The sequence below is a fragment of the Cyprinus carpio genome, chromosome B13, assembly GCF_018340385.1.
Source record: "Cyprinus carpio isolate SPL01 chromosome B13, ASM1834038v1, whole genome shotgun sequence".
Classification (NCBI taxonomy): Eukaryota; Metazoa; Chordata; class Actinopteri; order Cypriniformes; family Cyprinidae; genus Cyprinus; species Cyprinus carpio.
The window spans coordinates 12,346,619-12,368,264 of NC_056609.1; the positions used below are offsets into that span (position 1 = coordinate 12,346,619).

General features: G+C 40.7%; 1 protein-coding gene across 1 annotated transcript in view; it reads left to right on the top strand.

Annotated features, from left to right (window-relative positions):
• The window catches only part of gfra4a (GDNF family receptor alpha 4a), a 114,619-nt gene extending 93,798 nt beyond the window's left edge, over nt 1-20,821 (top strand). The window contains exons 5-8 of the mRNA XM_042736609.1: nt 4,541-4,650; nt 8,135-8,269; nt 16,863-17,044; nt 18,424-20,821. Of these exons, the coding sequence (XP_042592543.1) occupies nt 4,541-4,650; nt 8,135-8,269; nt 16,863-17,044; nt 18,424-18,552 (556 nt within the window). The 3' untranslated portion in view covers nt 18,553-20,821. The remainder of the gene's footprint in view (nt 1-4,540; nt 4,651-8,134; nt 8,270-16,862; nt 17,045-18,423) is intronic.
• The last annotated feature ends 825 nt before the right edge of the window (nt 20,822-21,646 follow it).

Here is a 21,646-nt window from a genome sequence, read left to right on the forward strand (position 1 = left end):
AACAGGACATTTTGTCTGAAGAGCAGTTCTGGGACATATTTCAGTACGGCAATGCAGCGCAGCATCTTGTTCCGCTTTCTCAGGGAACAAGGTTACAGCTAAGTAACCGGGAACGTTCCCTTTCGAAAGCTTCAGTCGATGCTGCGCTGCTCAGCGCATTGGGAACGAGAATACCCACGCCGCCGTGCTTGAAAATGTCTGGACCCCTAAGGTTGTGCAGGTGTGCTACCAAACCACAAGAAGGCCTCAGACATTAGCTTGTGATGTTGATTCAAGGACATGAGAGCCCGGAGTAGCATGGACATCCAAACTATAAAATCTTATGAATGTGTGCGGAGAGGACCAACCTGCCGCATCACAAACCCGTTGTAAGGGGGCACCCCTTGCTAAAGCACTAGAGGAGGCGACCCCCCTTGTGGAGTGAGCTCTAAGACCTATAGGCGAAGCTTGACCGCGCGCCTCATAAGCCAAAGCAATAGCATCCCTGACCCAGTGAGACATGGTCTGCCTGGTGGCAGCTGCTCCTCTGTTACCACCACCATAACAGACGAACAGTTGCTCCGACTTACGCCACTGGCTAGTGCGGTGGACGTAAGTCTGAAGAGCACGGACTGGACACAGTCTATAAGATTTCTCCTGCTCCGGCGTTGCGAACGGCGGAGGACAGAAGGCCTCTAGAATGACCGGATGTACAGCCGAAAACGGAACCTTAGGCAGGTAATCAGGATGAGGATGCAGAATCACTTTCACGCTCCCTGGGGCAAAGTCTAAGCATGATGGTGAGATAGACAGAGCCTGCATATCCCAAATCCATCTTCAAAGAAGTTATTGCCATGAGAAAAACCATTTTTAGAGTTAGAAGTCTATCAGACGCTGACTCTAAAGGTTCAAAGGGGGTTTCAACCAGACCCTCGAGAACTATAGCTAAGTCCCAAGAAGGCATCTTGGTCTTTACTGTAGGCCTCAGTCGTCTGGCCCACGACGAAGAAAGCGAGAGAGCAGAGGGTGTCTCCCGAGTGGCACCCCGTCAATCAAGGCGTGGCAAGCCGAAAGAGCGGCCACATAAACCTTAAGAGTAGCAGGGCATGTGCCTGTTGACAACTTCTCTTGCATGAAGTCCAGAACTGAAGCAATATGGCAGTTGACCGGATCTACATTGTGTACCACACACCACCTGTCAAAGACACCCCATTTACTGGCATAACTCCGCCTGGTGGAGGAAGCCCTAGCACTAAGGATGGTATCAATAACACCCGGCGACAGCCCTGTGTTCCTCAGCTGGTACCCTTCAGGGGCCAAACATGAAGATTCCACAGGTCGGGCCTGGGATGGAGTATCGTACCCCCTGCCTGAGACAGAAGGTCCCTCCTCTCCGGAATCGCCCAAGGCGAGCCGTCGAGGAGAGATATTATCTCCGAGAACCATACCCTGTTCGGCCAACGTGGCGCTATCAGCAAGAGGCAAGACCCTTGTTGGCGAACTCTGGCTAGGACTCCCGGGAGCAGAGAAAACTGGAGGAAATGCATACAGGCGCATTCTGGGCCATGTGTGTGCCATCGCATCCAGACCCAGGGGGGCTGGGTGACTCAGAGAGAAGTAGAGGGGACATTGCGCTGTCTGAAGGGAGGCGAAGAGGTCCACCTCTGCTTCGTAAAATTTTTCCCAAATCTGCCTCGCTATCTTGTTCAGATTGCGTGAGCGCAGACCCCCCTGGTGATTTATATATGCTGTGTTGTAGCGCCATCTCTCGCGATTGCGCTAGTATCAGCCAATCGTCGATATAATTCAAAATGCGGATGCCCTGGAGTCGTAATGGAGCCAGCGCTGCACTCCATGCATTTTGTGTACGTGCGGGGTGATAAGGCTAGGCCGAAAGGAAGAACCCGAAACTGGTATGCTTCGCCCCCGAAAGCGAACCTCAGGAATTTCCTGTGTTGTGGCAAAATCTCTATATGAAAATATGCGTCCTTCAGATCGATCGTGATAAACCAATCGCGATGCTGAATTTGCGACACGACCGTCTTGACGGTTAACATCTTGAACTTGAGTGCTCTGATTGTACGGTTTAAGCCTCGAAGATCCAAGATTGGACGCACTCCCCCACCCTTTTTGGGAACTAGGAAGTATCTGCTGTAATAGCCCGACTCTCTCTGTGGAAGAGGAACATGTTCTATGGCCTCTTTGCCCAGAAGAGTTTGTAGCTCTTGAGACAGTACCTGCATCAGCTCCGGTTTCACGGAAGTGGAAACCACGCCGTTGAAACGTGGAGGATGACGAATAAATTGGATCCTGTATCCTACCCGTACTGTGCTCAATACCCATGCAGAAACGCCTGGCAGAAGTTTCCACGCTGCCAGACTCTCTGAGAGTGGTACCAATTTCAATACTTCCTTTTGAGGGGATGTTAGATGTTCCGTGTCCAGAATGATGGCAGGAAGCACTGGAACATTTAAAATCTCGCTGGAAAACCCGCCCCCCCGAGACACCAGAAGCGGCGGGGATGGAGGGGTTTTGTGAGGGTAACGGTGCGGGGCGAGAAAAGCTCTCGAGCGCGCCCCACCCCGTGAGGGACTACCCCCACCAGCACGGGTGCCATGGCGTCAGGACTTCTTCTTCCTATTAATAAAAGTCCTGAGGTCTGGCTTGGGAGGTTGCTGAGCACGGCGAACCTGTCCCCAATCCCTACGAGGGGGAGCACGGTCTGTCACGCTCTGCTTTTTAACCTCCCTGGTTTTTGAAGGACCGGGGCGAGGCTGGGTGGCTGATGGCCCCTCCCCTTGAGTGCGGCGAGGAAGAAACTGAACGAACGCTTCTTCATGTTTCTTTACTTCCCTAAACCTGTCGACGACGACCGAATTAACTGAATCGCCAAACAGGCCAGATGGAGAGATAGGGGAGTCTAAAAGAAAACAAACGTTCCTTCTCTTTAATGCCCGTCAAATTAAGCCACAGATGCCTCTCCGTGCTGACTAAAGCTGACATCGACCGGCCAATGGCACGAGCCGTCTGCTTGGTCGCCCGGAGAGACAAATCTGTGGCCCGACGAAGCTCAGCGAATGCTTCCTTGTCGATTGTACTGCCCACACTCAAGTCCTTCAATAGGTCAGCCTGGTATGCCTGTAACACCGCCATAGTGTGCAGCGCAGCACCAGCCTGACCTGCAGCTTGATAAGCTTACCCACTAGCGATGATGTAATTCTACAAGGTTTAGGGGGAGAGTAGTTTTCTTCACCGAGGATGCAGATTCAGGTGAGAGATAGCTCGCAAGCGACTCTTCAACCCGAGGCATCTCCGAATATCCCCGCGATTTTGCATCCACGATAGTTGAAAAAGTCAACGTCGAGGGCACAAAGATGCGGGAAGTATATGGTTTGCTCCATGACTTCGACAGTTCATCATGGAGGTCCTCGAAAAAGGGGAGAGACTGATGTTGCGGTCTCTTTCTCCTACCACCCGACAGAAACCTATCCTCCAGCTTACTACGTTTGGGGGTCTCTTGGTCGCGTGGCCAGTCAAGCTGCAGTCTGTCCACCGCGCGAGTAACCACCTCGAGCAGTTCCTCGTCCGATTTCCTATCGCGAGAGGAGCGTTCAGAGGCCTGCTCATCGCCCGAAGACTCAAGAGATATATCATCCTCCTCGTGAATCGAAGAAGCACCGGAGCGCGCTTCGAGATCACGAGAGAGGATGCGTGGATCTGGTGACACTGCAAGCAAAAGGGACGGGCCCGTCGCTCGCTCGTCACGCAGACCCGCACGAGAGCCCTCCGACGAAAAGGTGGGTGCGGTCTGAAAATAGTTCAGACGAGCACGAAGCATCTTCACTGAGAGCAGTTCACAATGCTCGTACTCGCCCGTTTCTAAAGCCAGAACCGCGTGCTCTTCCCCCAAACAAACAAAACAGTAATCATGCGTATCCAGCTCATACATAGGACGAGAGCATGGAGGAACACAACACTTACTGTTTCGTTGGGTCATCGTACGAAGATCTGTAGTAGACAAAAAGAATCTTCCTGACGCACACATGCACAGAATGATCTGAAGACAAAAGACCTGTTGATGCACCTGTGGCTTATCTATTTATAGCCCCGTGTTGCGGACGCGCTCCGATGACGTCATCAACCGAGGCTATATTACCACCGGTCAATTCTATCGACGTGTTACACACATTATTCACAGCTGGTCACGAACAAGACGTTTCCCAATGCGCTGAGCAGCGCAGCATCGACTGAAGCTTTCGAAAGGGAACTGGCAGTTCTCCAGAATTCTGAATTGCAGTTATGTCTTTGATTAGCAAAACGAATGGATCAGAACAGTGCATATGTAGGGTATATCTAGGGGACTGAAAAAGAAAGAAAATGACAGAGTGGAGAGTGTTGATATAAAGCTTTCTAAGCAGAACAGAAGAGGACAAAACAGAACAGAGAATGTAGCCCCATCTACATGTATAACACAAGGTAGAGGGAAGTGTTTGTGGGAATGCATGTTTCTGAGGGTTTGCTGACTGGCTGGATGATGGATGTGCTGTTGTGGTTCCCTCAGGTCTCGCTGGGCTCAATTCCAGCACGACTGCCAACCCTCTGAGCTTACTGCCAGCGGCTGCCAGCAAGAAAATTACGGAGCCTGCCTTGTTGCGTACACCGGCCTGATAGGTAAGAACTCTGGGCAACATAGTTCAACCTGGCTTATCGCATGCACCAGTCAGGGACATTCAAATTATGGCCATTGCAACCTTATCAAGCTTGGCATTACAATCTTATCCACCGACAAGTGAAATTTTAAGAAGAGAAGACCACCGTGACACATACAAGCTCTCAGGGTTTATTAAACCTTGTCACCAGTTCATGTGATGCATATACTGCAATTACAATCCTCATTACAAACATGTATGACTTCTGCAGAACACAAAAGTTTCAAATGTTTTTGTTCATACAATGACAGTCAGTGGGGTCCAAATCAACTAAGTCCAGTCCTGCTCCTGGAAGGCCAACATCCTGCAGAGTTTAACTTCAACCTGCTCCAACACACCTGTTTTAAAAATGCAGGGGCGTAGCCATCATTTCAGAAGTGAGGGGGACAAAAATGTCAAATGTAATACCTTTATGTCTGTGTGTGTGTGTGTGTGTCTAATTGACAGTTAGTTAGTTATTTAACTGGCTAAGAAATCAAATACACTACTGGACAGTAACCAATAATATTCAATTATATTATTCCTATATGTTCTTAATGACAGTTTTATTATTGGTTTATATACACTACAAACACTTTTTCCCATTTTTATCACAGAATAAGGCAGAAAATACAATTTATAGTTTCTACTATGAAAATTATGTCAATTAGCATAGCATTATTCGTATACGTTTTTTATTACCTGGATAAGACTTAAAAACACACACACAGAAATCATGTATTATCACAATTGTATGTTTATTGTCTTCATGTTTCATCAGGCAAAATGTTTCTGCTTTTTATTCAGCTTAGCTGCAATCAGAGCCGTTGAGCCGGTTGGGGCAAGAAGGATACAGCTATGGCCAGATTGTCCTACTGGCCATGCACATACACATCAATGTTGCATAATTTTTGTCATGCTAAACAACAGTTAATTACTGTATTTGCATTATATTAAGGGCAGGGTTTAGGGTTGGGGTATGTGTACACAATAATAAAATGCAATCGAATAGGTAGCAGATGTAATGTATTGTTATTTTCTGGCTCTAGCTGTATCCCTTATAGCCACAACTCAGAACCCTTGCTGCAATAACTGGCAAGGCACAAATTATTACTTCTATAAGTCTGTTTTGGACTCTCTGCATGAGAGCGCCCTCTAGCGTCGAGTATGAATGAAACATACACTGCATGAGAGTGTTTAGCACTCTGCAATTTACACATCACCTTGTTTTGGATAGAAATAAAATATCAGGTCATGCATAGACTGTCTTATTTGTTTGAATTTAAATCTACAGTTATTCACAATAGCCCTTAAAAACCTCTACACGTGAACACACTTGCTGAAAAAAAAAAAAAAAAACACTGTTGGATATTCTACTATGTATTTTTTGTCCTTCCCTCCTTAACGTCCCTCCATCTTGTTGACTCGGATGTAGGCTATTTGACTGGTTACATTTCACGAGGTCCCACTACTGCCAGAATCCCTGTGATGGGTAAATTGGAATGTCCTAAGTAACAAGTATGTGTTTAAATCTCAAAATAATTCATATATATCATACATTAGAGTTGTGAGGGTTGGGGATAAATTGCACACATCACAATTGTGTTGCATTGTGGTATATGGAGCTGGCTGAAGTGTACATATGAGTTGACTCGCACCCTCTTGAAATTGAGGGATCAAGGGTCTGTTCATCTAAATTTTATATATTCACTTGACAAAGTAGAATGCACTTCAAAATAACATCCGGGATTCCCCTGAAGGGAAGCGCTTAGGGAAATTTTGCAAAGCTTGTCTAAAAGCAAAATGGAAGCAAAATCCATATTTGCAGAAGAGGTCCACAATATCTTGATTAGCTGGTTCATTTAGGGTCGAAGCTAAATGTGACCCTCCAGGAGCAGGTTTGGACACCCTGGATTAAATGTGTTGTTTGATTCTGTGGCTCAGTATGAACCCAGGTACTTTTGGGTCTGATTTGCAGTACATTTGTGTGATAAACTTGTACTACAGCAACTTATCACCACTATAAACAAGTAACGATTCAGTGTGAGAGGATTCCAGCTTCTGCTAAACTTTTGTTTTAGTACTTCACAGCATTTGTCTGTGCAGGTATTGCAAAAGATGCAAGAAAAGCAACGTGGGCTGCTCTCCAAAGGCAATTTATTTGGAGACAAGCACCTATGAGACACATTTCACTATAATAAATGTGACTAGGAGTGTGCAATGATGCAAATTATATGTCATCAGTCAGAGGCTCACTTTTGTTTAGTACCTGAAATCTGATTACAAATGGACTCAGCCAAAAACAATAGAGTGACAGCACCCTTGAAGTCTTCCCCTGCACCGTTCATATACTGTAGGCTACTCCAAAAAGGCATGTAAGGAGACTGGGTAGACAGCACATCAGGATTGACGTCTACAATGCCAAACGTTTGACAGAATGGTGAGATTTGCTGGTAAAGAGAGTTACAGAAGACTTTATTACATTAACAAATGAACAAGTCAGACATGGCAATACAGAGATACCGAAGACAAAAAGAGACCGAGCTCTCTGCCCTGACTGTTAGTCATTACAGCAGTATTTTCCAAGAGCGGTTGTGAAGATGTTGTGCTTTTGTGTTCTGGGACAAAAGAAATCAATGTGTTTAAACGGGTCCCTATCAGACTATTGAGTTCTAGAGTGCAGCACCTCCACTTTTCCCGCTTTCAGCTGTCGCCTTCTACACTCACTCTCTCACACGGTGAAAAAGCACTGTCATTTTCCCTCCCTACTGAACAAAGACAGCTCTAAGAGCTACGGACCTATATCCTCTGCAATCAATGTTCTAGCACACTTATGTAACCCACACACAAGATAAAGATTGACAGAGCTTTTCATATCCGTTTTAGCAGAGGGCTTACAGAATAACACAAGGTGGATTGCTTAAAATGCAACAAACATTTTAACGTCAAAAAGGTGAAAGTGTCTCTGCGCTGATAATAGGGTGCACTTGGTGTCCCTGAGGTACAAATCTGATATCATTTGTTGCAAGAAAAAAATAAAAAGGTAGAATGTCTGAGTGCTAAGTGACATCTTAATCTGCACTAATTAGCTTAATTTGATCTGAATGATCTTAATCTTGTTTAATTTTTTATGTTTTGTCACTTTAAAAATAATGGTTTGACAATTGAACCCATTTTTGGTTTGACAATTGCACTAATTGCAACTAATTTTGACTGATCATATGTTGAAAAAAAAGATTAAAAGAATTTACGCTGTATTTTGTACCCTATTTGTGGAAAATGGCAAATAAAGTTTGAATCTCTGCCTTTTATCTAAAAAAAGAAAATATTTCCCATAATACATGACTCAGATATGACAGATGGATGGTGCATTTATTTGATACCGGTAGACTTGCACTGTATTTGGCTTTCTGTTTTGCAACTGATGTTCTGATCTGTGTTATTTCTGTCTCACTCTCTCCCTGTAGGTAGCATTATCACTCCGAACTACCTAGATAACTCTACATCAAATGTGGGACCGTGGTGCTCTTGTGCGGCTAGTGGGAATTTCCGAGATCAGTGCAACCACTTCCTAAGCCATTTCCATGACAACAATTGCTTGAGTGAGTAAAAACTTCTCCCCTGTCCTATATCACAAATAAATATTACCATCATTGCTGGAGATTCCCTTTTGAGCTCGCAGGGAAAAATGAGAGAGAGTCATAGAAACCACATGTAGTGGCATATAGCCTGTTTCAGTAGTTTTTTGCAGAAGTAGCATTTCAACACATCATTTCCACCCATCCACTACCTTGGCATTGTCCTTTGACCTATATGTTCTTTGACCCATGACATAACAACAACTGTGAAAACAATACTGTGCCTGTCCGAAAACCCACAATTACAGTACGCAGGCTGTCTCAGGTTTGCCATAGAAGAACCATTCTGGGCTCCAGTAAGCAGTTTTTAAAAGACCATTTTTTGCCTTAGTGCAGAACATTTTTAAAATCTTTTCCAGTTAAAAAAAGAACCTTTTGTCTAATGGTTCTTTATGGAGTGTAGTGCATTTCCCACATGCTGGTAGTTTCAGTTTTGCTTAATTCTTTCTTTCTTTCTTTTTTTCTTTTTTTTCTCAATAAATGTTTAGTCTTGGTGTTTATAATGAATGTCACTATAATATATGTTTGTTTTAAACTTATATTTTTCATTGCTGTTCTGTTCTGGATATCATTAGGGGAACCAAAATACATCAAGATTATAAATGTATTGTTTTATTTACCAGTGTGACTTTAGAATCAGGTGCAAGTTATTTTCTAGAATATATGTTTTTTTGTTGTTGTTGTTTTTTTTTTTTTTTTGCCTTTTAATCACTTAACATGGGTCTATTTTTCAGAAGTTTAAAAGTTTATTTAAAGTTCATAGTATTGAAAATCAAAATGTTTAAATGGGTCATGACATGGATTTGTTTTATTATTTTAATATGTTCTTTGAGTTTGGTTTACTTATAATGTTAATACATTTTTTTGCATACAAAAAATAATAATAATAATAATAATAATATGTGGAAAAAAACATAAGCAGAAAAAACAACAGAAACAGGCTGTTTTTAAGGGGCTGGTCCTTTAAGGCTTCTCAGGAATCAGCCACTGTTATGATTGGCTAACGTCATTTCATAGGAAACAGTATCAATGCCCCCTTTTGACAACATAATCAAAATAAAAGTCATTTCCAGACAAAGCATTATGAAATCTTTTACTTACAATGTGATGCAGCAGCAGTCAGATCTAGTACTGCTTCATCTTTCAACAAATGTTTCTTTGTGAACTCTTCATGACACTGTGCCTCATTTCCAAAACAAAATACTCCTATCAATCCTCTGACATGATCTGGGGTGTCATTAAAATAAACCATCCACTTGTTCCTTACTCTGGGATCCTTCTGATATCTGTACAAAGATGTGAATGAGCTGTTTAAACCAAACGCGTCAAAGCGAACATTCTTTCACTCCATTTGTCCTGACGTTAAGGTGACGTCAGCTTGTACCATTGGAACGAGATATTTTTGGAGTTTAATTAAATAAATGCTTTGTTTATAATGATAAGTACGTTTTAAGCTATGAAACTTGCAAGATGTTTTAATGGTACAAAGACCTCTTATAAGCCAGAAGGCAAATTTGATTTCTCATGTCATGACCCCTTTAAAAGCTTTGCAAAACTTTACTTGCATCACTATAAGTGCCTCATCGGGTATTCAGAAGTTCTACATACACTTGCGTTTTCACGTCCACTTAAACACTTGGGCCAAATGCAGTAAATATGTTGTGTACTGTAAGTAGACTGCAAATGTGAGTACCGGGACAGGTCCTGACTCAGGTTTTTTTACTCATGAGGAACAACTTTCTATATTCCATAATAGCACTTTCCATTAATTTTAATCAAAGGGTCCATTGTTTCCTCGCTTAAGAATCCCAGCACATGCAGGACGTCATCCGGGTTTTGTTCACCTACTGTATAATCAATGCAGCCAATTCTCCTTTTGCATGTGTGGAGAAGGATGCACATATGGAAGCAGGGACAGTTTTACACTCATTGAATACTCATATACTCCAATTGATAGAAAATAGACCCAGGTGATGCAACACGAGAGTCAGCAGAGAGAAATATTTGCAGCCCAGTTCTTCGCAGTCAGCACTATTATTGTGCATTCAGCAGCACTGAGAGAAAACTCTCTTGATGTAACGTTATGAAGTTTCAATGCATGTCGGTAATGAGGCATTAACAGTCATCAGGAGCACAGGATATCTTGAACGGTGTGCTCTGCTCATGGGCCGCTGCATCTCTAAACCACTAATAACAAACACTCCATGTAAATACATCCGTTTCACAGGTGGGCTGGTGCTGTATCTGACCGCTGAGATTTTGGAGATCAGCTCCAGCTCTAATCCAGAAGCGCTTCAGTGTGATCTTGCTCCTCAAGGGTATTTCCGGCATTAACAAATTGCAATGTCCGGTTTCAGCCATCCCTCCCTATTCTATCTGAGGGTCTTGGGGCGGTCCGGAGTGCTGGGTCGGTGTGTATGTGTGCTGCTGATTCAAGCTGAAGCGCAGCCTCTGGTGTCTTGGTAATTGAGCGTAATTTGGCTCCCTGCAGTAAAACTAATGGAGCGGAGACAGCCGGAGAGTAGCAAACAGGACAGAAGTAGCACAGTATGGAGGGAAACAGCTGAAAGAGCTTTTTGAGAGAGTCCACTGAGGCTGGTCCTCACCTCAGCTGTTTCTGAACTAGTTTTGCTGGCTACACCAGCCCCCAAACCATCAGCGTACCCCTGGGACCACCATGAAATACTGGACAAGTATTACAAGAATTTCTTCATTCATTTGGACTGTGAAAAAAAGCGCTTAAGTCATTGGGCCAACAGCCAGCGGAACTGGAATTAGACAGAAGTGATTCAGTGATTTGCTAATGTAGTAAGCACGTGAAGTTTATGTTTCGTAAGAGTGTCCCTCAATGCAGTCCAGAATGAGTGATGAGTGTTTCGATGAGAAATATGCAGGAAGAGTGATGGCTCATTTCCTGTCTCTGGGTGGTGAGTAAGCAGTAACTGCTAAGTGTGTGCGTGTGAAATGCTAATAACATAATGTTTATTCATTTATGTATTGATTCAAGCGAAAGCAACTAAAACATTCATACTGTAGTACAGTAATGGCACAAACATTAGGAAGAGTTTTGTGCTCATGTTTCCGTTTACTTAAATTCTGAAGCAGCCTGCAGTATTTAATCATGTTTACTGTGTAATTTAATAGTTTCTCAAAGGAATATTTTCTTTATTAAAGTACAATGACAGATTAAAAAAATAAATAAATTAATTAATTACACTTAATTTCAGCACATATGAGAACTACAACAAAAATCTTTCTCCATTAAGTCATTCAATATGTTCCATGTGTTCTAATAATTAATAAATTGTAGTAAAAATGAATTAAAAAACAAAGAATATTCTAATAATATCAGGATTATTTTCAAGCAACACATATCTTTAATATTACTTTAATAATGAAATTACATTATATTATTCACCTTATTTCGCAATGTGCAAGCTATTTTCTGTAAATGTGTGATACTTCAGTTGCCACTATAGGTAAATAAAGGAAAAGGTAAAATTATTTACAAACCAGTGTTGTTATGATCTGGATATGATTAATAAAATAACAAATACCAGTTTGCAATATCTACAGAATAACAGACTGTTTAAGTACAGCTAAATTACTGCTGAAATTGGAAGCCTTGCACATTTAAGTTACAAATGGCTGCACACACCCTTATGTTGATAGTACTTTTTATGGTGAAATGCCTGAGCCACAGCTCAGGATGGTCACCTGTGAAGGGATTGTGAATAAATCAGCCAATCAACGCAGTCATTAAATAGTTTTTCAGAAAAACGAGTCACATGAGATTAATGGCAGATAACTGGCTCAAAAAACATTCTGTCCAAAACTGAGCATCCATGGACAAAGACATCCTGTGCCAGCTGAGCAACTGCTATCAAAATGAATAGTAAATTTACCAGTAGCTTTGGGTCTGAGCAAGCAATGGGAGGTGGAGCTTATCAAAGGGTCAGTTTCCTCTAAAGTCCTGCAGGGATCAGAGAGGAATCACCACTTCTAAACATTCACCGCAAACTCCCCACTGTTAGCTGCTGCCATTCACACCTCGATTACTTAGACGTCCACTATTTCGTCCTGCCTTTCATCCATGAAAGAGAGAGTGAGACAAACCGAGAGTATACTGGAACCAAATGTTCAGCATCACTGATGAAATATCTTTGTAATCATTGTCTTCGCTTCCCCATTTCTGAGTCTCTTATCATAACATCCACACATCTTTTTAGCTGTGATAGAGAGTGACACTGCGACTCTACACAGGCCACACACTCATTGTTTGAGATTGATCATTTCATTTACTAACAGATGTGACTCTCAGATTGTCTTGTATGTACAAAATTAGACAAGAATGGAATGGAGCTATAATAAATGTCAAGATTTTATATCATATCTTTAGTTCCAGACCATCCTTTAAATAAAAATTCCAAGAGTGCTAGCATTGTTATGCTAGACGTCTAGCACTGGTTGTCAGCTAGTGGATCTGTTTATACATCACATATCAACCAAACTCATTCTCATAATTTAATCGTATACTTTAATGTATTCACTGTGAATATAAAATGTGGCTGTCATGAACGGTGTATAAACAGGGCTGTATTCTGCTCCTGTGTGAATGTAGCAACTGTATTGGTTTGTTTCTCTGCAGTAATTCAGCAACGCTACGAGTGGGCAGCTTCAATTAGCATCAACTCATGGCATTTTGCTAAACATTCGGAGACTAATCAACTTCACACCATTCACACTCCTCCACATTACTCTACTGCTAACACTCCCCTGATTATGATGTGTTATGGCTGTTATGATATGAATGTCGGATAATGAGGGCTTTAGTTGGGCTGGGGTGAAGGCTAACTGACAGAAATTATATTCTTTACAGTAAACTTAAATGCAATGCTTTTCTATGAACCCGCCCCTGCCTTTCAAAATACATGAAAGATATACAGTAGTTATAGAGTCTTTTGTGTGTATAGAGCAGTGATATGTGCTGGACATCTAAAATGAAAGTGAATTTGTCTATTTCATTGATGTTCAAGAAGTTTCCAGGTTAAAGGCCTGTAGGACAACATTTACCAGACATGGACAACAAAAAAGCAGGAAATAACAAGAACATACTAATTAAAAGTAATTTGCAGCAACGTTTCAGTACAGTCAGCTTTTCAGATCATGCTTTCGGACCTCAAGAAAGGCAAAAACATCTTCTGCTGGTGTCGATTAACAGTCCGAACCTTTTTCTGGTTAAAACTGATCCAAAATCAATTTTTGAGCAAGTAAATAACCAGCCAGTGTTCAAAACGATCTCCTTACCTAAGCCCGATTCACAACGGTAAGCTTGTAATAATGTGTTCTAATTTGAGTAGTACTGTTAGGTCTTCATAGGGGAAGTCGTGGCCTAGTGGTTAGAGAGTTTAACTCCTAACCCTAAGGTTGTGGGTTCGGTTCAAGGCACCGAATCCCCAACTGCTCCCCGGGCGCCACAACATAAATGGCTGCCCACTGCTCCAGGTGTGTGTTCATGGTGTGTGTGTGCACGTTGGATGGGTTAAATGCAGAGCACAAATTCTGAGTATGGGTCACCATACTTGGCTGTATGTCACGTCACTCACTCAGTTCACTTAATGATCTTGACGCCATTAGTCTTTAGCCCTAAACATACTGCACAATATTTCGGCTGTCTCAGATGAAAGATTGGCATTGTGAAAAAAATCGTGGGGATTTCTGTGATCCTGGCTCCTAATCAGTGGTTCTGTGTCATCAGTGAGAGAGGTTCAAAGACAGCCATTGTCACGGTCTTGCGACCAAAGATAGCCTACAATACAGCATGATCATCGCACAGTGTGTTTGCTGGTACTATCCACGTTTACTGACCAACCAATAAAAATGCGAAATGGAATCAACGCAACATGGTGCTAAAACATAAAACTGCTCAAACCTCAAGCTCTTATCCCTTTATCTTTCGCCGCTTCCACTTTTTTTCAGCACACATAAAAATACAACTGCTATAGCGTTATTCATCATGCTCTTTTTGTTAACCACTAGTGCATGGAGGTGACGTTTTATTCTTTGATAGTAACGTGTGTCTTATCCATGTCACACAGTGTGACATGCAGTGATCTTATAGGATTGCTAAAATCGTGCAGTGTTTTTTGGGCTTTAGCATCATTACATCACATCTGTATACATAAAGAAATCGGCTAATAACGCTAATAATACACACTAAATACAGGTAGTCATGCAATACTGATGTTGTTAAGATTTGATAATTAAGTATAACAATAATAATAATAATTTGCACAGTTTTTAATGTGATTTGAGTTAAGCGATCATTAGATTAAATCACCATTGGTAGCGCGATGTATTGTAATGCTTTTTTTTTTCTCAGTTGGTCAGAACAAAACTGGCAGATATGTTACTTGCTTGTTCAGATGACATTTTCCAGTGAAAATGTTTAATTGGATCATATATTCCAAGACATAGAATCTGTGATTCCAAAGTACAGTATCCACATGGTGCGGTGACTGACAGGCCACCAGACTGAAAAAAAAATGGACGATGCATCTCCACTTCTTTCCACTATAGAAAAGTGAAGCCAAAACATTCTCGGTATGGCCGCTGTCATCTTGGGAAAATGACGTCATTTGGAGCCATAGGCTGCGCAGTAGTGATTGTGAGGTGGAGCAGCGGAATCAAAGTCCCGCAGACCCAATCGCAAGCTAACATTCATGACGCCACACCCCATTTTTCTAGCATCAAATAGTTAAAAGCAAACTTGTTGGAAAAACAAACACTTGTACATACATTAGCATGATAAGAACTACCTTAAATGATGGAAATCATCTTTGGAAAAAAATGTATTTGAAGTGTAATTTGATTATTTAGTTTGTCTCACGGCGATCGAGACACTATGGCTTAACTTTTTTAAGACTCGTGCACATACTCCTCAAAACGCTAGATTCATCTGTGCTGGAGCAGTGCCGGTGCACAACCCACGTAAAGATGGTAATTCCACATATAATTGCAATTGAAATTTTGTCATTAATCACTTACCCCCATGTTGTTCCAAACCTGTAAAAGCTTTGTTCGTCCTTGGGAACACAATATAAGATATTTTGGATGAAAACAGGGAGGCTTGTGACTGTCCTATTGACTGCCAAGTAAAATACACTGTCAAGGTCCAGAAAAGTATGAAAAGCATCATCAGAATAGTCCTGACATCTGACATCAGTGGAATCTGAATTTTATGCAGCAACGCAAAAAAACAAAACAAAACAAAATAATTTGTCTCCTCTGTGTCTCTCCGCATCACAGTGCCATTTTGGAGAACATACGCTAAACTGAAACTGCATATGGTCTTCTGTTTCAGCCGCGACAAAAGGATATGGTTTCTATGTGTATTTAGACTTTGTATCTGAACGAAAACATCGCAGCCGCGCAGCACGGCTGACACAGAAGAGCGTACTGCTTTCTCTCTCTAGCTTCATTACCCCTTAAGATCACAAATATTAAGCAATTAGTGTTTCAATTAAGAAAGAAAATTTACTCAACCATGCCACTGTTCACCATTCATAAATCTAATCTTCCTTTTTCCCCACAACCCTTTCCTCAGGACCAGAAAGGAATATCAGACTCAAATATGGAGTTATATCCCGTGCCGTCCTCACAGCTGTGTCTTAATTGAGGCGACTTTCATGCCACAGTAATTTCAGATAATTGACCTACTAGACAAATGGAAATTAATCAGTTCAGATGATTCATATCATTCATATGGCCTTCACTATATGTCTGAAATACACCCTATATAGACAATAAAAAAGGGGGAAATTGAAGAGGAGTGTGAATGGGAATTTATATTTAGGTCAAAGGTAATTTTGCCAGTACACAGGTGACTGTAAAGAATATTTCAAAATGAATACACAGGTGTTTTAGTACAGGTAAGATTTGCTTCTAAACATCAAGATACAAGAAGTAATCAAACTTCTTTCAAACACACATGCACTGAGGCACACTCAAGCGCACACTCCATTTTATGCAACCAATCTTTCCCAAGGGAAAACACACTGAACGAAAATAAGAAAGAAAATGGAAGACTTGGGCAAAGAAATAAGGACGAATGCCAAACCGTTAAGAAATACAAGTCATATATATATATATATATATATATATATATATATATATATATATATATATATATATATATATATATATATATATATATATATATTTCTGGAGGGCAGGATTAGCCGCATGGTAATATAGGGATGTATATTCTACTATATAAACAAACTATATTTAGAGCATGAATCAGATGATGGAGTTTATGATCCTGAATGCTGTTCTGTCAACATTTATGCAGGATCATTTATATATAAGCCAGTCCTCTCTGGTTCCCTCGAGTGTGTTTTGTTGTTGTTATTGTAAGAAAGCATGTTGACGAAATCCAAACCCATTTTGAAAGAGAGACACGTCTGAAAGAGAAAGCCAACTGAGGCATGACTGCCTTCCAGACGTGTTCATCTGCAGGGCTGGGAATCTGACTCTTTCCCCTCCTTTCAAACAGAGAACGCCATCCTGGCTTTCGGGAACGACACAGACCTGAAATCTGCGACCAACCAAGCTACGGGCTCCAACACAAACACTTACAATCAGATCTTAGTTACCAGCACCGAGACCACCACTACCACCATTGGTTCTGGCATGGAGACCGAGCAGAACATCCTGCGTCCACAGATGCCCACACAGGTACAGGCCTTTATCCCAGTCTGTCTGAGTGCCAGTATGCATTCTAGGACCTTTTAAAAAACTGCGTTCCTGCTAGATTTCAAACTGGGCAAAACAGATCATTCATGTTGCCTATTCATTCACGTCAGAGATTTCTTGTGAGCGAACACAGATTTGCATTGTGTATGACACTGCATACATATTATGTCACAAAAATTAAAATCCATTTTGACTGTCCAGACTGTAACGCATTTGGAAAAAAATGTATACTGTTTTAATCGGATTTCAAATCACATATGGATAAGGTTTGGGTTTGTCAAAATTGGATTTCTTTCTTTTTTTTTTTTTGCTGTTCAGAGTGCAAACAGCTAAATGGATTGGAGTCAGATATGCTTTTCATGTCTGTCAGAACAAAGCCATAGATGTGTGTTATAGTCTCCCTGCTGAAAGAAACAGTGTAAACCAGCCTACATGATTACTGTTGCCTGTTTGCCTGCCTGGCCAAGCTTACCACAATAGTCTGGTTTTGTGATTTTAGAAGGGATTTGTCAGATGGTCTGGACCAGACTGGAAGACCAGATGTAGACTGTTTTGTTATTTTCTAATGCAGTGGTTCTTAATTGGTTTCAATCAGGATCCAGATTTTACATTGGACTTTAAGTGGTGATTACATCACAATCCCAAAATTGTTTATTATTTAAAACTGAATTTTGAGAGTTTCATGCTCTCAGAAACCAATCATTCACTCAACAAAGCCTGTATTTATAATCAGGCACACATTCTTTTCTTTTTCACATTTGGTTCAAAGGCTTTTGAGGATGTAACATCACATAACCTACACTACTGCGATCAGTAAGATTATTTTCTAAAAGAAACGTATCATTTTTTTCCCCCCGCAAAGTGCAAGAAATGTATAATGTTACAACAGATTTTTGTTTCATATCAACGATATTCTTTTGAACTTTCTATTCATCAAAGAATCCTGAAAAAAATATTTTCCACAAAAATGTGTGTAATATAAATCAGCATATTAGAGTGGTTTCTTAAGGATCACGTGACACTGAAGTCTGGATTAATGGCGGCTGAAAATTCAGCTTTGCCTTCACAGGAATAAATTAAATTTAATATATATTAAAATAGTTATCGGTTATTTTAAATTGTAATACTTCACATTACTGTGAACATGTTTTTTAATCAAATAAATGTTGTGAGACTTTTAATAAAAGACATGGGAAGCATCTTTATCTTTCCTTTTAAAAGTTACACACCACTCGTCCCTTAGAGATGAATCCATTTAGTACTGTATCTGTCTGTGATGTGATATCCGTAAAAGACAGAACCAAACATAGAAAGAAATGAGATGATAAAACAGATCTCACTTGCTCTTGTTTCTTCTGCAGATGAACGAGAGAGACAGACTGTGGGGCGACTCCACGCTTCCGTCCCCTGATCTCTACGACGCCAGTCCTGCAGCGGCCCACCTGGACATGGTAATGTGGCTCCTCCCCTTCCTGCTGCTGGCTCTCTAACTTTAAAATCAAGCAACCAATCAAAGCACCACAGAACTGGGACAGTGTGTGTGTATTCATGAGTTTCGACTTCCACATCACAATAACTTGTTCGGCGAGGGCGCAAAAACCGCCAAACTCTCTAAATATATGAAATCCTGCTCCATTCCTCAATGCAATATAGTGATTCATTGTCTGGGTGTTCACAATGACTGATTTCAAGGGTGTAAATAATTGTGTGTGTGTGTCTCTCTCTTAATTTGAACTGAAGATGGTGCCCGTGTAAGATAAAACCCCCTCTCTTCAAAGTGAGCGACTGAGTCATGCCTTAGCTACAGATTTCTCATACACAAAAAAGAGAGAGAGAAAAAAAACCTTACATAAATTTCTACCTGTTCATCATCCATAATTTAATATCTATTTTTCCCCAGCTCTCTCAAATGGTTGGTGTTGGTATGTGTGCTGAATATTCACCCGGATAGAAGTGCGGTTTGTGATGTTTGCTTGAAGCACAAGAACAAGCGGTAAGAGAAAGGAAACTGATGTAATGCACTAAAAGTGTCTGTGATGAGAGCTCTTTCAGTGGGTTACAGAGACGGTCATTTTTATTTTTTTTTTGTAATGTGGCTGTATTGTTTAGATGTAAGCTGTTTCTCCCAGCAGTCTTGGAGTGCACGGTTTGCTAAGAAAATGGCACAGATATGAAGAACAGAAGAGCTTAAGTATCTTGATGAATGCCATGATCACTGAGCAGTTCTTGTACACTTCACCTGTGAATATGGGTTATCTGAAATACTGCATCAAACTGCTTATTGCAAATGGAAAAAGAAGCACAAAACACTCTGTTAAACAAAAAAACACTTCCTGTTCATGTGAATTCAAGTAACTTAACCCCATCTCCTTACTGTTCGTCTATGCCAATCAAAATGGGCACGACGAGAGTCTGTTGATTCTCTCCAGTGACTGACGGCAGTTTTCTGCATCCCCATCCTATGAGCACTTGGCACCTGCAGTTGTGTTGCTTTTTTATTCTCAAGTGTCCTGTGATTACAAACAAGGTGAGTGAAAAGTAAATGCGCTGACCTCTAACAAACTTCAGAGACTACTGACCAATCAGCAACCTGCATCACAAAATGGGGCAAAGCATTTCTGTCAGATGGGTGGACATTGTGGATTTTAATTGTTATGTCCTGAAAAATAAACCTGCCAGATACAGATGTACAGAATAATGCTTGTGTGTCCAAATATGTACATAAAGAAAGCGCATATGTTTGCTATGCAATGATTTTTGGGGAAAAACCTGAGCAATCGATTTTAATATGGTAAAATATGCTAAGATGATAATTGAAAATAGGTTTATGGAAAATAGTGGTGAGAAGATTCTTTAATATTTGTATTTTTGTTTGCCCTACAGAAGAAAGTCATACATGTTTGATTTGGAATAAATACTGAATTCATTCTTAAAAATAACTGAAATCATTACCAAATGTTACCAAATTAGCTAAAAGTGGCATTACGTATTAGAGGGGCTTCATGAATGACTGATGTTGTAATTCTAAAAGTTCTGTGGGTGTAGTTTGTGTGTGGGCCTGCCGATCAGCTCAAGCTGAGGGGGTAATGAATAACTGAGGGAGTGAAGTAACCCTCATTTATCTGGAGCACAGTCGTTGCATTGTCACCTATGCACATCGTCTGGATCAGCACACACATCTACACTGCCCTTCAGACTAACAACCCCCAACAAAATAAAACGCCCACATGTAACAGTGTTGTGCTACTGCTGCAAGGCATACTCAAGGAAATATGAAGGATATCTGGACTCGGGAGGAAGACAACATGGGCAACACGGACACCAAGTCACACTTAAGCTGAATTTTTTTACTGTCATTATATTTCTGAATTTCTTTTTTCTGTTCAGCACAAAAGAGGATATGTTGAAGAATGTTGTTAACTATACAATTGCCGGAAGCCACTTACTTTCAGAGTTTGAAAAAAAATAAAAATAATAATCAAAGACAATGAGGACCAGCAGCTGCTTGGTTACCCATTTTCTTCATATTTTTCATGAAATCTGAGAGCTTTCTGACCCTGCATAGGCAGCAACACAACTGAAATTGTTTTATGGTCCAGAAAGGTAGTAAGGACATCATTAAAATAGTCAATGTGACATCAGTGATACAACCGTAATTTATGAAGCTATATGAGAATTCCAGAATGCTGGCTCCTGCATCTGCAGCACCGTACGCATGTGTTATAGTACTCTTCTGAATGGTGGCAAAGACTGATGCGGAAGAGAAGAAATTGTTTAAGTTTTTCATTTTTTTATTTTGGCGCACAATTAACATTGCACAATTACAGCAACACAACTGAAATTGTTTTATGGTCCAGAAAGGTAGTAAGGACATCATTAAAATAGTCAATGTGACATCAGTGATACAACCGTAATTTATGAAGCTATATGAGAATTCCAGAATGCTGGCTCCTGCATCTGCAGCACCGTACGCATGTGTTATAGTACTCTTCTGAATGGTGGCAAAGACTGATGCGGAAGAGAAGAAATTGTTAAAGTTTTCATTTTTTTATTTTGGCGCACAATTAACATTACGGTTGAACCATTGATGTCACATGGACTATTTTAACAATTTCCTACTACCTTTCTGGCCCTTGCTGTCTATGGGAGGGTCAGACAGCTCTTGGATTTCATCTAAAATATGGTAATTTGCATTTTGAAGATGAACGAAGGTCTTATTGGTTGTTGTAGAAAAATGTGGGTGTGTGTTTTTTGTTATAGTTTTTTTTTTTGTGTGTGATATATTTTTATTATTCTTCAGAAAAGGTTGACTGTCATTTTTTCTAGCTTATGTTTATTAATGTTTTTTGTTTTGTTTTTTAGCATTTTTTTCAAGTAAAACTAAACATGTAGCCTAAAAAATTAAATCATTTAATTAATCATTTACATAACATACTTTCCACAAAATAAAAAAAAATGTGTTTGATAATTTTCCCTTAAATTAACTTTGCTTAAAGAGTTAAATGGCTGAATTTGATGAATACAGGAACCACTACAATTTGTATAAAAACTAAGTAAATGGAATGATATGATTTATATGTTGAT